Source organism: Rhinolophus ferrumequinum, chromosome 6, assembly GCF_004115265.2.
Source record: "Rhinolophus ferrumequinum isolate MPI-CBG mRhiFer1 chromosome 6, mRhiFer1_v1.p, whole genome shotgun sequence".
NCBI lineage: Eukaryota > Metazoa > Chordata > Mammalia > Chiroptera > Rhinolophidae > Rhinolophus > Rhinolophus ferrumequinum.
The window spans coordinates 55323387-55338159 of NC_046289.1; the positions used below are offsets into that span (position 1 = coordinate 55323387).

Here is a 14773-nt window from a genome sequence, read left to right on the forward strand (position 1 = left end):
AGGCCAAGCACTTGAGGATGGGGAGAACGCGGACTCCCAGAAGCCCTGCGAGACATAAAGCTCAGTGGGCCAGGGTGGAAGGAGTGATGACACAGTCCTCAGCATCCCGGGCAACCTGCGCCGGGAGGCAGCAACTTGAGACAGGGGTGACAGCTCCCCCAGCATAGCGCACCACCAAGGATGGAAGCCCGCCAAGTGCGGACGGGGCTGGGAGGAGAGCCCACCCATCCCAGGGAGCCGAAAGGGCGCAAGTCTCCTGGGGTTGCGGTGGCTGCCCCAGGTCGCTCTCTACGCTGGGCCTTCCCAGGTGCGCGTCGCAAACTCCGCCACCCGGCGCGGCTGGCCAAGCGCTGGGGCCCCCTCCTACTTTTGTAAGGGGACGTCACGGACCGCGCGCGCGGGGGCCGAGGGGGCGGGGCCGAGCCGCGCGCCTGCGCGCTGCGCCCAGCCGGCGTGAGGGCGGGCCGCGGCGGCTACGGCGGCGGCGGCGGCGGCGGCGGCGACGGAGGAACCGCGGCCACAGAGTCTGCAACAGTAACCGAGCCATGGCTCGAGCTGGCCAGCGGCACGGGCAAGCACCAGCCGCGGAAGGCGCGTGGGCTGCATCAGGAGAACCGGGGGCCTCACGATTCTAAGAAGGAGAGGGGCGAGACGGCACTGGGAGCGAGGGTGCTGGGGACACCGCGCTCACCCAACGGCGCGGATCCTTTTTGGAAATTAATATTTAAAAAAAAAGCCGAGGACGCAAAGGAGAAGGTGGGGGCAAGAGGGAAGGCTAGACACACAGAGGGAGACAGAGCCCCATAGTGAGAGGAAGGAAGGAAGGCAACAGTCGCCAGCAGCGGATGTGAAGACCGGACTCCGTGCGCCCTTTGCCGCCTCTGCCCGGCCTCATCGATGTTGTGTCCGCCGCCCGCTCGACCGGATCACGATGAATGCGCAGCTGACCATGGAGGCGATCGGCGAGCTGCACGGGGTGAGCCATGAGCCGGTGCCCGCCCCTGCCGACCTGCTGGGCGGCAGCCCCCACGCGCGAAGCTCGGTGGCTCACCGCGGCAGCCACCTGCCCCCCGCGCACCCGCGCTCCATGGGCATGGCGTCTCTGCTGGACGGCGGCGGCGGCGGCGGCGATTACCACCACCACCACCGGGCCCCTGAGCACAGCCTGGCCGGCCCCCTGCATCCCACGATGACCATGGCCTGCGAGACTCCCCCAGGTATGAGCATGCCCACGACCTACACCACCTTAACCCCTTTGCAGCCGCTGCCGCCCATCTCCACCGTCTCGGACAAGTTCCCCCACCATCACCACCACCACCATCACCACCACCACCCACACCACCACCAGCGCCTGGCGGGCAATGTAAGCGGTAGCTTCACTCTCATGCGGGACGAGCGCGGACTGGCCTCCATGAATAACCTCTATACCCCCTACCACAAGGACGTGGCTGGCATGGGCCAGAGCCTCTCGCCCCTCTCCGGCTCCGGTCTGGGCAGCATCCACAACTCCCAGCAAGGGCTCCCCCACTATGCCCACCCGGGCGCCGCTATGCCCACCGACAAGATGCTCACCCCCAACGGCTTCGAAGCCCACCATCCCGCCATGCTTGGCCGTCACGGGGATCAGCACCTCACGCCCACCTCGGCCGGCATGGTGCCCATCAACGGCCTTCCTCCGCACCACCCCCACGCCCACCTGAACGCCCAGGGCCACGGGCAGCTCCTAGGCACAGCCCGGGATCCCAACCCTTCCGTGACCGGCGCTCAGGTCAGCAATGGAAGTAATTCAGGGCAGATGGAAGAGATCAATACCAAAGAGGTGGCGCAGCGTATCACCACCGAGCTCAAGCGCTACAGCATCCCACAGGCCATCTTCGCGCAGAGGGTGCTCTGCCGTTCCCAAGGGACCCTCTCGGACCTGCTGCGCAACCCCAAACCTTGGAGCAAACTCAAATCCGGCCGCGAGACCTTCCGGAGGATGTGGAAGTGGCTGCAGGAGCCAGAGTTCCAGCGCATGTCTGCGCTCCGCTTAGCAGGTGAGCAGCTCAGGGAACTGGGCGCAGGGAGATGTAAGGGATGGGGAAGCAAGGGACCGAGGGAGGGAAGGAGAGAGGGCTGGTACCGCTTCACTCCGTCCTCTTTTCCCCGAGAGAGGGGTCCCTGGACCTGGAAGAGCCAGCACACGGCTCCAGGAAGCAGACCAACTCCTCCCGGACTTAGTCCATTGGGCTGTGGAAGGCTCGGGAGCTGAGTGGCGGGGCCTCAGCGACTGCGGGGACGCATTTGTGCTCGAAAACAGCACTGGAAGCTCGCATGGCCCGAGGTGGAAAAAAATCCCCGCACCTGGCTGTGCGTCCCCTTCTCGGTTGGGCACTTGGGGATTGGGGAGAGGGAGGCAAGGCGTGCATGAAACTGCGCGCAGGTGCTGCCAGCCAGTACCCCTGGCACGTACCCGAGCGCTGGGCTGGATCTGTCTGCCAATGTTTGGCTGAACTCGCTGCGGTGACCCCCTCCCGCGCTCACTTTATTGGCGCTGGGCAGGAATCGGGGGAGCCCAATGTTCCAGCAAAAGATTCTGAAGCGCGGGACTGTGGGTGTATGGCGCGGATTGTAAGATTTAGCACACACGCTGCCCTTGTAACCCGCTGTAGACAGAGGAGAGGGAGGCAGAGCCGGCGGAGATCCGGGGGAGGGCGACCGAGCTACAAGGGAGCTTCCAGCGGAGCCCAGGGACAGCCAGCGCTGCCAACTCGCTTAAGACTTCGCATTTCGTTTTATTCCTCTGCATGATTTTTTCGTCTGAATCCCCACGCAGGGTGGTGGAAATATGGAAATGACCCCCAGGTTTGGGAGCATAGGTCTCCCGACCCGAAACCCCAAGGCCGGGACATTTCTGAGTTGACCGAGAAGGTCTCGACGACGCTGCATAGACACAGCCCCTAGCTACCCCCGTCGCTCGAGGCCAAGGTGTGGACAGGGCTCTGCCGGGCCGACTACCTGAGGGGCAGCTGAGCCCAGCCTGAACCGTACCGGGGATTTCACGCGGATTCGGCGACCTTTGAGAGCAGAGGACTACTAGGGGAAGTAGAGCCAGGGCCAGCCGATGGTGTACTCGGTTTGATGAGACCTAGGCTGACTTGATTGACTCCTGGGTCCATTCCCCCACCTCTCAACCCCCAATCTCAGTCCGGCACCTTGGCCTGAGCCCTGGCAAAGAGAAAGGTAAAAGCCGGTGTGAGGGTTTGTTAATTAACTGATCGTTCTCCATTAATTCGTCCCTGGAGAACGAGAGACAGTCAATCCGCTCAGAGCCGGGGGCACTGAGCAGTTTCACTGTCTAAAATCAAAGCGAGGCCAGAGCCCCCTCCCCCACCTCGTGCAGTCCAATGAGAAGCTAGAGGGAAGCAGGTGCTGGCGTGTCCGCGATCCTGCGACTCCAGGCCGGGTGCGACCCAAAGCAGTCCTCCTGTGCGGGGTGCTCAGGCGGGGCGCGGCACTGGTTGAGCCTCTGCCCCTCCAGGTTTTTCCCAGCCCAGCCTCGTGCTCGTTCCCTCCAAGCAAATTCCTCACTCAGGGAAGCCAGGGGTAGGAGCACAGTAAGAGAGAGATTGACCGGGTGCCCTGTGGGCTCCCGCGATTACACTCTATGTGTGCAGCCATCATATGTCCCCTCTCCGTGGGCTGACCGAGACCCCAGGGCACCTGAAATTCCAGAGCGGGCGGGCGAAATGGCTACTCTCTCCCTGACTGCTCTGCCTCTGCCTGCGCCCAAGGTGGTCAGTGCCTTTTCACACACCTACGCCAGGCTTGAGCCCGGCTTCAGTACCTTTTACCCAGGCAGGGCCCGCACAGGCCTGTGAGGGGTTTGGAAATAGACTGGTGCCCCCAGGGAAGCCGGTCCTCCACCCGTCACCAGGTGAAAGCTTTTACATTGAACCCTCCTCCACTGTCTCCGAATTTCGCCCCCTGGAAGGACAGACTGACAGGTTCTATTCAGAGCCCATCCCCATGCCCTGGAAACACGACCTAGTGCCCTGCAGTGCAAGAGCGTCCTCTGACCTCCATGCGTGGGCGCCGCAGTGCTGTTGAAGGGGACCCGGAGTACTGTGACCCACACACGGGCAGCGTGCTGGCTGAGGCTCACGGGACCTAGGAGGCTATCGAAAGGGCGCCTGTGTGGCACCCAGCAGCCCGTGGCGTGTCATTCTCTGCCCGAGGTATGTGGCCTTTTCCTCCAGGGGAAAAAAAAAAGCAAAATCGGAGAGCCTGGTAGGACACGCGTTTGGCGCCAAATCCTAAACGGACTCGGCATCCTAAGACCCGGATGGAGCGTCATCTCTTTCAGTTTCCTTTCTTTAGTTTAATTAAAGGGGTGGGGAAGGCTAGGATGAGGGTGGGAGCGGAGAGAACCCGGAGCAATCCCATTACGCTGCAAAAGCCACGACCTGTTTTTAAGTCATTGAAGAACAAGGAGCCGTCTGGTTAACATTGTCATTTGGAAAAATAAATGAGAGTGAGGCCGTTTCCTGAACTCTCCAAATGATCTATGCTGGGCTTTGCAGGAGATTTAAAACGGATTGCAGACCATGTTGGCCGGGACTATGAGACACTGCTGTCTCATCCCCTTCACCAGGTCCCAAGCACAGGGATGCTCCTTGCAGCTTTGCTCGCTGTTGCACTCAAAGACCCTCCAACCTAGTCCCTACCCCATGTGAAGCTGGGACCCACCGAGGTCAGTTCTGTCACTCGGTAGCGGGAGAATGGCCTCTCCATGCCCCTACCCCAGGTTTCACGCAGCCTGCTGAGCGTCAAGCCCTCCGCAGGTGGCCCCGTGTTTGGGGCGGTGCCTTCTGGTTAGGAAATTGGAAGGCTGGAGACAGGAGGAAATCATAACCAAATTAACTACCTTTAAAAAAAATCAATGTATATTCTCTCAATGTAATACTTGCTGCTACATTAAAGTGTAGTGCAACCAGGCTTGCGCTGCATCCGGTCCCAGGTGGAGTGGGAGGGCTGGGCTGTGCAGGTAGGTGGGTGCCCCGCCTCTGACGTGAGCGCCTATTAAGACTCCAGGAGATTAGTTTCCAATAAATGTTATAATTCCAGAAGGCGTCAGTCACAATAAGAGAGCTGCCAGCCCAGGAAGAGGCTGCAACGGGCACCCACCAGCTGGCGCAGCACCGCGGACCCTGGGCAGGGGTGGGTACAGGGTCACTCGAACCCTTTGGTACCTGGAAACTTCCAAATGGCGCCACAGAGCGGCCCGTGTCCAAAGCTGGGACTGCGCCCACTTCCTGTCCCAGATTGCTCCAGAGCAACTTGGACGGAAGGCTTGAGCCCAGGAGAAGCGGGGGTGGAAAAAGGGGGGGGCGGTCAGACCAGGAGGTGGCCATGAGAAAGTCTCAACCCCAGCCAACCTGGGCTGTGTTTGCCCTAAGTGGCCTTGGGGCCTGGTTGATTGATAACTGGACCCCGCGCAAGTTCATTTGTTTTTTGTTAATATTTATCCTGGAGGGTGACATTTCAACTGTCCCCTCGCTTCCCTGGGCCACGGGAGCCAAGCAGAAGGATTGCCATGCGGGGCTCTGGGAACTCCTCTTTCCCAATCCTGGAAGACTCCTGGGCTGGGAGAAAAGCCAGCACTGAGCGTGTGGGACGCGGGAACTGGAAGGGTGCCTCGGGCCAAGAGTAAGAGGAGAAGGTGCCAAACAGACTGGTTCCCTCAGGTTGCATCTAGGTGTGACTGATCTCAGGCAGTGCAGGTGCTCCCAGCCGTCTGAGGCTGTAACAAAAGGCGGGCAGGGCACAGCCAACCTGGGCAGCCTGGGAGTGCCTTCTCCGAAGGCCTGGGGTGACTTTCTCCTAGGTGGCTGAGGAACTGGCCAGTTGTCAGGCAGAGCTGGAGGTGGGGGTTGGCCACCCTCCACCCCAGGCCAAATGGTGGCTGTGCACCCAGGGAAGTTGGCTGGGACCACACACACACACACACACACACACACACACACACACACCAGCCGAGCAGGAAACCAAAAGGCCTCTCTCAGGGACAATCACCAGAAAGCTCTCATGGGGCTTTCTCACAGCCCAGGTCTGACCCCTCGAGGATGTGAGACAGTAGTTCCCTCTTGTCATCCCCACTAGGGAGCAGAAACCCCAGTGAAGAGAAAAAGGAGCTCGTGGAGTTAAGACTGTGCACGTGGTTTGACTAGGGTGAGGGAGACCTTCTGGGGCTCAGGGATGCCTGACAGTTATTGTGTGGCTACCCTGTTGTCAGCGCATGGAGGAGAGGGCCACGGAGACAAATAAACCCCGAGGGTGGCTGTCTGTCCCGCCAGAGGGTGCAGCTCCGAGCGCCTTCGAAGTGCTCCGGGGGCCATCGGGTCGGCTTTAGCGACCCACCTGGCCCAGGGCTGCTGTGGTCAGTAGAGACTCAGCCCTGCAGTCGCTGTTTTGCAACTGGCACTTGGGACGGACTTTGCCAACAATAGCAAGTTGTGTTGTAGCAGCAAAGTGACTCAAAGCCCAGCGTGCAACTTTCTTTATCTTCAAGCGTGGAGCTCTTAGCACACCGCGGGGAGACGGACTCCTGCGCTCCGTTTGGGCTCACGTTCTCGGGTTAGCCCGACAGGCTGTGCTGCGATAGCTGCGCGCGCCCCCTGTGGGCCTCGGGGCTTCCAGCCCAGCAAGCCTCGGTGGTTCAACCCGCTGCGGAAAGGGATGTGTGCTGCGGCTTTGTTGTGTAGAAAATCTTTGTCCCACTGATTTCAAATACGATGGCTATTTTTGATAGGAAGTGGGTGTAGAGGACGAAGAAAAGGATACCTAGTGGATCTACCTTGGTCCCCAACAATGCCTGGGTATTACCCCAGTAATGAGACAAAATTGCCATTCCCCCCCACCCTAGTACACCCCAACTCTAATCTATCCAAACAAGATGCATATTTGGTTCTTCTATTCGAATTATACTTTTAATGGCATATTTTTATTTGAGAAAAGCGGGGTCAGAGCAGAGAAAGTGGTCCTGGGCGGTCTAAATAAAGTTGGAGGTTGGGGCTAGGGGATGTAGGACTGGGAGGGCGGATTATCGGTTCCATTGTTTGGTTATTTCCCCTTCCAGCTAACTGATAGGAGTTAGGAGGCTGCGCAGAGGCCTTGAGCTTGGAGGTCTTTGTTTCCTCCCGCGTGCGGTGGGTGAAAGGGTGTTCGGAGACCAACCAGCCTCGATCCCCGATGCACAGTCAGGACCCTGGACAGGGCCCCGCGGGCTTGTTGCCTGGTCCAGTTTCTCTTCCCCACTGGAAGGTGGCTAGAATGTCTTTGAAGAGTTGTGGTGAGAAAACGAAAACTAACAGATAATATTCCGAAGTTTATGAGAAATCATAAGGGCACCGCCAGGAATATACACAGGCACAGTCAAGTAATTGAAAAGATCAAACCTATTCTCGTGGATCAGGTGGTTGATCTTTTCCTCCCTCTCTGGCAGCTTTCTGTGTGCGTCTGAGTGCATGTGCACACCTGCTTATAAAATCGGAATTTGAGTCCCTATAGGTATGACAGGGGTTGAATCATTAAGCTAAAACGTTCAATTCAGTACCTTTGATCCATGCTGGGGAAAATCTATAGTCATCTCTAATCTACCAAGTCTTTAAGGAGGTTGTTACACGAGCTGTTTTGATGTCATCATTTCCACATTCATGGTGAATTCGGCTAATCAAACAGATACTGCTACCCAAAGTTCTCAGAATAAAAAGTTCCTACAGAGTATATTACTAAAATGTATTGTTAATTTCCATGTAAGAAAGAAAATCCTCAAGTCTAATGAAGGTAAGTAATTACAAAGGAGTTTCTCAGTGTCTTGCTCCTCAGAATCCATAGTTAGAAGTCTTGCCCTTCAAGTAACAGTGCTCATTGCTCTTTGTAAACTCCACATATCGGAATAGTTAAACACCAACTAAATGTTTTAAGTCAATCAAGGAGCCTTGATGGATTGATTAGATGAAGAGTGACTAGTTTCATTTCAGTCCCCATTAAAACAGCAGAATTTCCACACTCTTGGTAAAATTGAATGGTCCCATTGAGTAGCAACAGAAGGAGAGTCTTATTGAAGTCCTGGTAGCTAGAGGATAAATTTCTAATAATTGTGGATAAAAGCATTCAACAAGTATTCATTGAAAACTATTTTCATTATGTCTCCATTTGAATAAGATGAATAAGGAGGAAAAAACATATTATTTCCACATGGAAGGTGTCAGAGCCATAGAATTCACTAAAAAGAAGTAAGGTTCATGAATTTAGTGCACAATCATAAATTCACATCTTCTGTCAATAGATTTGCAAGGTTTTTATTTTAACACAAGTATATTGATACTAATGAAGCTTAATTCCCGCCCCCCGAGGTGACGGGATTGGGTTAGATACGGAGACCAATGACAAGACAATCTGATTATTTTGATACAAACATACGAATTTATGTTTTATCACAGGGTCTTGCTATAGAATCATCTACATTATATTCCGCCCAAAAGATGTTATGTTGTCATAAAGTTGGAACAAATTAGGTCCTAGAAATTTTCTTCTTCCTGATGTGAGACAACGTGATAATACAACAGCTGAACAGAACCAGACCCTGAAGTACAACCCATCAGCTTTGCCATGGCAATTGATAAGGAAGGAGCTTATGTCTGCTGTACATTTTATTAGTGAAGTACTATGCTAGGCACACTGATGTTTCCATTTAATACTCACTGTCTCTCTGCCAGTGGCTCCCGAATCTTGCTACACATTGGAATCACTTAGGGTTTAAAAAAAAAAAAAAAAAAAAAGATGCCTGGCTACACAACCCTAGATATTCTGCTATAATTGGATTAGGGCATGACCTGGGCATTGGGATTTTTAAGAGCTTGGGGTGAGTTTAATGTGCAGCAAAGTTTGGGAACCACTAGTGTATGTGGTAGTTACATTATTTCTCCTGTTTCTCTGTACGATGAGGTTAAATAATTTACCTGTAGTAACACAGCTAGAAATCACTCATGCCCTGAACTCAGCTTTCTCAGCTCAAAGCCCAGAACCCTCTTACCCGCCACCTTGTGCCTCTATTACTAGTACAGGCCTGCCAGGTTAGTGGACCCCAAATGTGGAAATGTCTGATTGTCTATCATAAACACCCAAACTGGAAAGTTTCTGCATAATAAAAGTCTTGAAATTAGAGAGTGTATCTTCCCTCTGGGACTCTCAAAGAGTTACTTATGGAAACTTATTTCCTTTTTGCTCAAGACTTATAAGAGAGATTTTTTTTTTTATTGCTCTCTTTTGAAGAAACAGCCAGAGGGAATGTTAAGGTAGTAACAGAGCTAGATGTGGAGCCCACGTCTCCCTATCCATTTGTTCCCTTAAACAATTATTGATGGGCAAGACCCATCTCATTAGATGTGTTCTGTGGGTAGGACTGGCCCGTTGGGACGCATGCCTGGAGGAGGGCCCAAAGGCCCAAACCTCCCATACTTGCAGGCATTGGTCTTCTGATTTGCACTTGCACAGCTATTACATTTCTTGGCTTCACATCAGTGCCTGTCTTGCTATTCCAAAGCTTGCCTATTATTCATATTTTAGGACTCTGCACTAAAATATAATAAATTGACTAAAACTCTGTATAGATGTTGGCCATCATCCAGAGGGCAACTTCCAATTTCCATCAAACAGCGCATGTTTCCAGTTATCCATGTGTTTCTCATCTTCCTTTGCATATGCCATAGGGTACTCAGAATCGACGGTTTCTGAAATCACTGCTTTCGTTTTCGCATCTGGTGATGATCTCATAGTCCCAAAGAGAGGTTATCAGAGGAACACAATAAACTATGTGCTTTTCCCTTTCTTTCCTGTTGTCTTCTTAAAAACAGATCAATGGGGAAAATTAAATAAATAAACGAGCGCAGCGCGCCACCTAGTGACCGTCGTGCTCAGTGCATGAGAAGTGCGTGAGAGGAGTGGCTAACGCGATTCAAGTATTGATGGAGTCACAAAAATCGTTCATTAAGGCAATTTAATCTTTGCTATTAAATGTGCTTTCAATTCATTTGGGGTAATTAAGATGCAGTTAAAGTGATTAAATTCTAATTACTTATGCTAGACAAAGACATATTTGTCACACTAATGCGGTTAACTAAGGACTCAGAAAGAAAGTTAACATTTACTTCAGATGATGCAACTGGAAAATTCAGTTCCTCTTTTCATCATTAATCCAGTGAGCTGGGTGATTATGTAATGGCACTACAAGCTCATTAAAGAGGGGAAGTGCTGATCAAAATGACTGCTAGAAGGAAAACCTGAACCAGGAGTACCTCAGTACCGTTTGCTCAGCATTCCCAGCAAAATTACTTAGTGTTCTTTCCCACCCCAAAGTAATAAACAAAGTAAAAAACTCCTGAGTTTTATCCTGACATTAAAAGAGAGATGGCTCACAGAAAGCTTTTATTGCCAGCCTGCAGACATTGTTAAACCAAAAGATATTTTTCTATGGTAAATAGATTCTTGGGGTAGAGGTGTGTGTGTGTGTGTGTGTGTGTGTGTGTGTGTGTGTGTGTGTGTGTGTAGGAGATTCTGAAGTAAACAGCTCCAGAATGAACATTTCCACTGCAGGCTCGGGGAGCCACATTCCTTCACACAAACACCCTTACTTACTCAGCAGTTCTTCTTCCGCTCCCCGGTCCCATTTGTACTGCCTTTGCATGGAGACAGATTCCTCTACAGGATCATGCCATGTTTAATTATTAGGCGCACTCTGAAGAGCGCTAAGTATCTCAGCTGCAAATTGGTCTCTTCAGTGTTTTTCTACATTCGCATGTAAAGCCACCTGAGATTATAAACCATCAGGTTACTGTTTTGCCATAATGTGCACAAACAGTTCCCAGCCTCTTGCGATGGCTTAATTTTGAGTGCTTTTAACAGTAGGATGAATTGAAACTGACTCAATTTGAAGTTTGCATTCCTCACAAAATGGCTTCGCCTAACATTTGCCTGGGAGGATGATCCAAGGACAAGGAAGGTCAGTCAGAAAATTAAGGATTATCTTCCCCCAGGAGATGGGTGTCTTTTAATACTATTAAATTTGTATATTGAAAACCATAATTGTGGAGATTCCATCTTTCCCCTACTTACGTCATTGAAATGCAATATTACCCCTGTTTACTTCATAAACAAAGAAGCTAAAGTTATCACATTTATCAGTCACTTAAGTCAAACAACTACATTTTAAAATTAAATTGGCAATTATTTGAATATATACAGAGCCGTTTTAATTTAATAGATCATGTTATGATACCATCTTAAATTACTAAAACAAGCAAACAAATTTTTTAAAACGCTGGACTAAGAATCAAGAGCCTTGGGCACACATTCTTGCACTAATTAGCTCTGAAAACTTGTCAAGTCATTTAACCTTTCTGGGCCTCAGTCTCCTTAACTGGCCTTAAGGTCCTTTCCAGGTCCCATGTTCTGTGATCAATTGCCTTCTATGATAATTATGTATCCACAGCAAAGTCTGTTATCTCAATTGAGAGCTCTGTCTCAAAGTCAACATTCAACAAGGTGTTGGGCTCAGGGGCTCATCTCTTGGGCAGAGTCTCAGGCCAGGCTTTCCTGTCAGGTGGTCAGGAGGAAACAGCCCATCCAGTCAGCCTTCTGGCACACAAAAATGTTGCAGTTTGAGATTGCAGTTCCTCTATCTTAATAGTACAAGCTGTTGGCAAGGATATGGATCAAGAAATCATACACTGCTGGTGGGGATGTAAATTGGCACTGTTGCTTTAAAAGATAATTTGGCATCATCTTCTGAACCTGAACATACACCTATCCAGCAACTCTTTGATACATACTTGCAATAAACTCACAGATGGTCCTGGAGATGTGTGCAAAATTGTTTGTAGCAGCATTGTTCATAAGAGAAATGCACACACACACACACACACACAGAAACAACTCAAATGTTCTCTGACAGGAATGCATAAATAAATTGTGATGTATTTCTATGATGCAGCTGTGTACTGTGATGAAAATAAATGAGCCACAGCTACACAAAACAGCTAGTTGAGTCTTAGGAACAATGTTGTTTCTTTTTTTTTAAGGACAACATGTAGACTATCACACCAGAACAATACCATTTTTACAAAGCTCAAAAACAAGTAATGCTAAATAACCTATTGTTGGGAGGTACATAAGTATTGTTTTAAAAAACAAATGAGTAATGAATACAAATTCAGGAGAGTGGTTACCTCTGGTAGGGAAAGCCAGGTGATAAGAGGAGAGAACGCCCTTGTAACCTTCACAGGTATTCATTTTGTTGCTATGCTGCCTATCTTAGGTATATGATACATGAAGTATTGTGGTGTAAATGGTAACTATTATTTAATTTTAACATTGGGAAGGAGAAGGATTGTTTTTGTCTGGTTCCCTAAGCCAAACAATTTGGACCAAAGGAACCCCAAAACATTTGTATTGTCATTTATGCAGTTCCTAGCCCTGTACTAAATGTCAGCCCTCTTAGGAATTATATTCAGCCAATTGTGGAGGAAAGCAAAAGAGGACATCTCATTAAATATGGAAAGAGGGGACATTCTTCATTCGTCTGAGCGGTTGCTACATAGCAGTGCTATGCTCAGCCCTGGGGACGGTGTGTACAACAGACTAGTCCCTTGGAACTCACAGCCGAGTGGGGAAGAGAGACAAATAACTGTTCATATCCTTTTTCTTGGTGGTTTTTCTGCGCCAAGAAGAGGTTCAGGGTGTGATGAAGTGACATTTTTGAAGATCTACAAGATAAGTAGGATTTGGGTCAGCAGTGGAGGGAGAGGCTTCCAGGCAGAAGGAACAATAAACAGCACGTTTATTATGGCTGAAATCCCTTTGCAGAAGATTTCTTGAATCTGAATTATTACAGATCTGGAGGCCAGTTTCTACTCTGGGGCAGCTGAATGACACGATACCTCCCTGTCAGTAACAGACGCTTTCTCCAAAACTGTGATTTTCAGTGGTGGGGAGGAGTGGCAGAGAGTTTCTTATCCCTGTAGGGGAACAAATCAGATTCGTGGAGGAGAGGTGGGGAATATATGTTGCATAAAAAGCCTCCCGGGTGAATCTACTGTAACCCCAAGTTGAGAATTAGAATATTACTTAAGAATTTAAGAGCAAATGACTTTTTTTGCCCCTTTATCATTTATTTCGTTTACTCTTTTTCTGGAATAACCTATATCTCCATAGCTTAATATATATAATAGTAATATTATATAATATATACTATGATATATATCATTATATAATATTTCACTTATTTTTATCTCTTTTGAAATCAAAACTTTACTCGAAAATTCAAGATTCCTGTAGGAATGATTGTTGCCATATAAAAAATTATTACTGCTCTGTCGGTCCTTCCCACTCAAAGGAGCTGCAGCACGGGCCCTCACGGGGAACTTGCAGAGAAGTGCAGACACGCTCTCAGGTGCCACCCCTGACCTACTGACTCTGAGTGAATCTGCATCTTGACAAGACCCCCAGGAGATTCACATGCACATTAAAGTCTGAGAAGCACCACTGAGGGTCCTATCACATCATCCAAAAGGTCTGTTGTCTTTCATTCACCGAAACACCGACTGGGTGCCTCCTATGTGCCAGGCACTGGGGCCAAGTGCCGGGGCTCAAAAAGGAATGATGTGTCATATCCTAGAGGAGCTCAGGGAGGATGCGTGCAGGCAATACATATTTACAGTATCTCTGGTGAGTGCTTCCGTCTAGGTAAGAATAAACTTCTGAGAGCAGGAAAGGAAACTCGCTAGAAGACTGAAAAGAGACTACAAAGGACCTGGTGTGTCTGTGTAGCCCTAGGGATTTGGGCATATGATAGCAGGAACTAAAGGAAGTTGTTTCTCTAAGGGAGTGAAGTTGTGGGATTTGTGCTTTTGAAAAGCCAGCGGGAGTGGGAGATGAGAGGAGAAAAGGCAGTAACAGGGGACTAGATAGGAGGGGTGGCAGTAGATTATGGGGGTCTGATTGTGTGTCATTGTCAGCAGAGGTGGAGAAAATAGGTGGGCAAAATCTGAGAGATATTTCTAAAGTCAAACTGAGAAGACATCATGGAGAGCGAAAATGAAAGAGGAATTGACCCTTGTGCTTCTGACTTGAGAAGCTGGGTGCTTGGGCACACCTTTCGTTATAGAGTGGCTATGGAATGTAAATATAAAGTTATAACATTTCAGCACAGCCAGTACTCTCAGTCTGTGGCCTCTGTACATATTTGATATATAAAATCAGGTAAATTGCCTCTGCCTCACCGGAACATGTCACTTAATGGAGGCAACGTGGTATTAGCCTGCTGCTAATGAGGTCAAGATTGTGGGTTCAGTGCTCTGGGTCTGGTTTTCACTTCGCAGTGTTGGTGGGCAGTAATGGGCACTCTCATTCTAGCCAACTGCCTGCCGTTGGGTACACAAGAGCCATGAAGAACCAGTGTAAAGGATTAGCCCCCATCCATTCCTGGTGGTAGAGAAACAGAAGCAATATGCAGTAACTGTTGGTCAGAGCCGTCTGTCTATAAGTGAAGACAACAGGCGAGGAGATAGAAACACAGACCTGTTGGAGGGACAGACAAGTGTTGGCAAGTCTTGGTTTTAGTCCCTTTCAAATCACTTTGGGAAAGGAACTAAATCTTTCTTATAAGAAAGAAAATGTTGTGTTTCTCTATTCTAGTTATTTTCATGGTTGCCCATGAGCCCCAAATTAAAAAAAA

At 50.0% G+C, this 14773-nt stretch overlaps 1 protein-coding gene across 1 annotated transcript in view; it reads left to right on the forward strand.

The window, feature by feature from the left end:
* The first annotated feature begins 475 nt into the window (after positions 1 to 475).
* The window catches only part of ONECUT1 (one cut homeobox 1), a 41974-nt gene continuing 27676 nt past the window's right edge, over positions 476 to 14773 (forward strand). The window contains exon 1 of the mRNA XM_033109104.1: positions 476 to 2036. Within this exon, the coding sequence (XP_032964995.1) occupies positions 932 to 2036 (1105 nt within the window). The 5' untranslated portion in view covers positions 476 to 931. The remainder of the gene's footprint in view (positions 2037 to 14773) is intronic.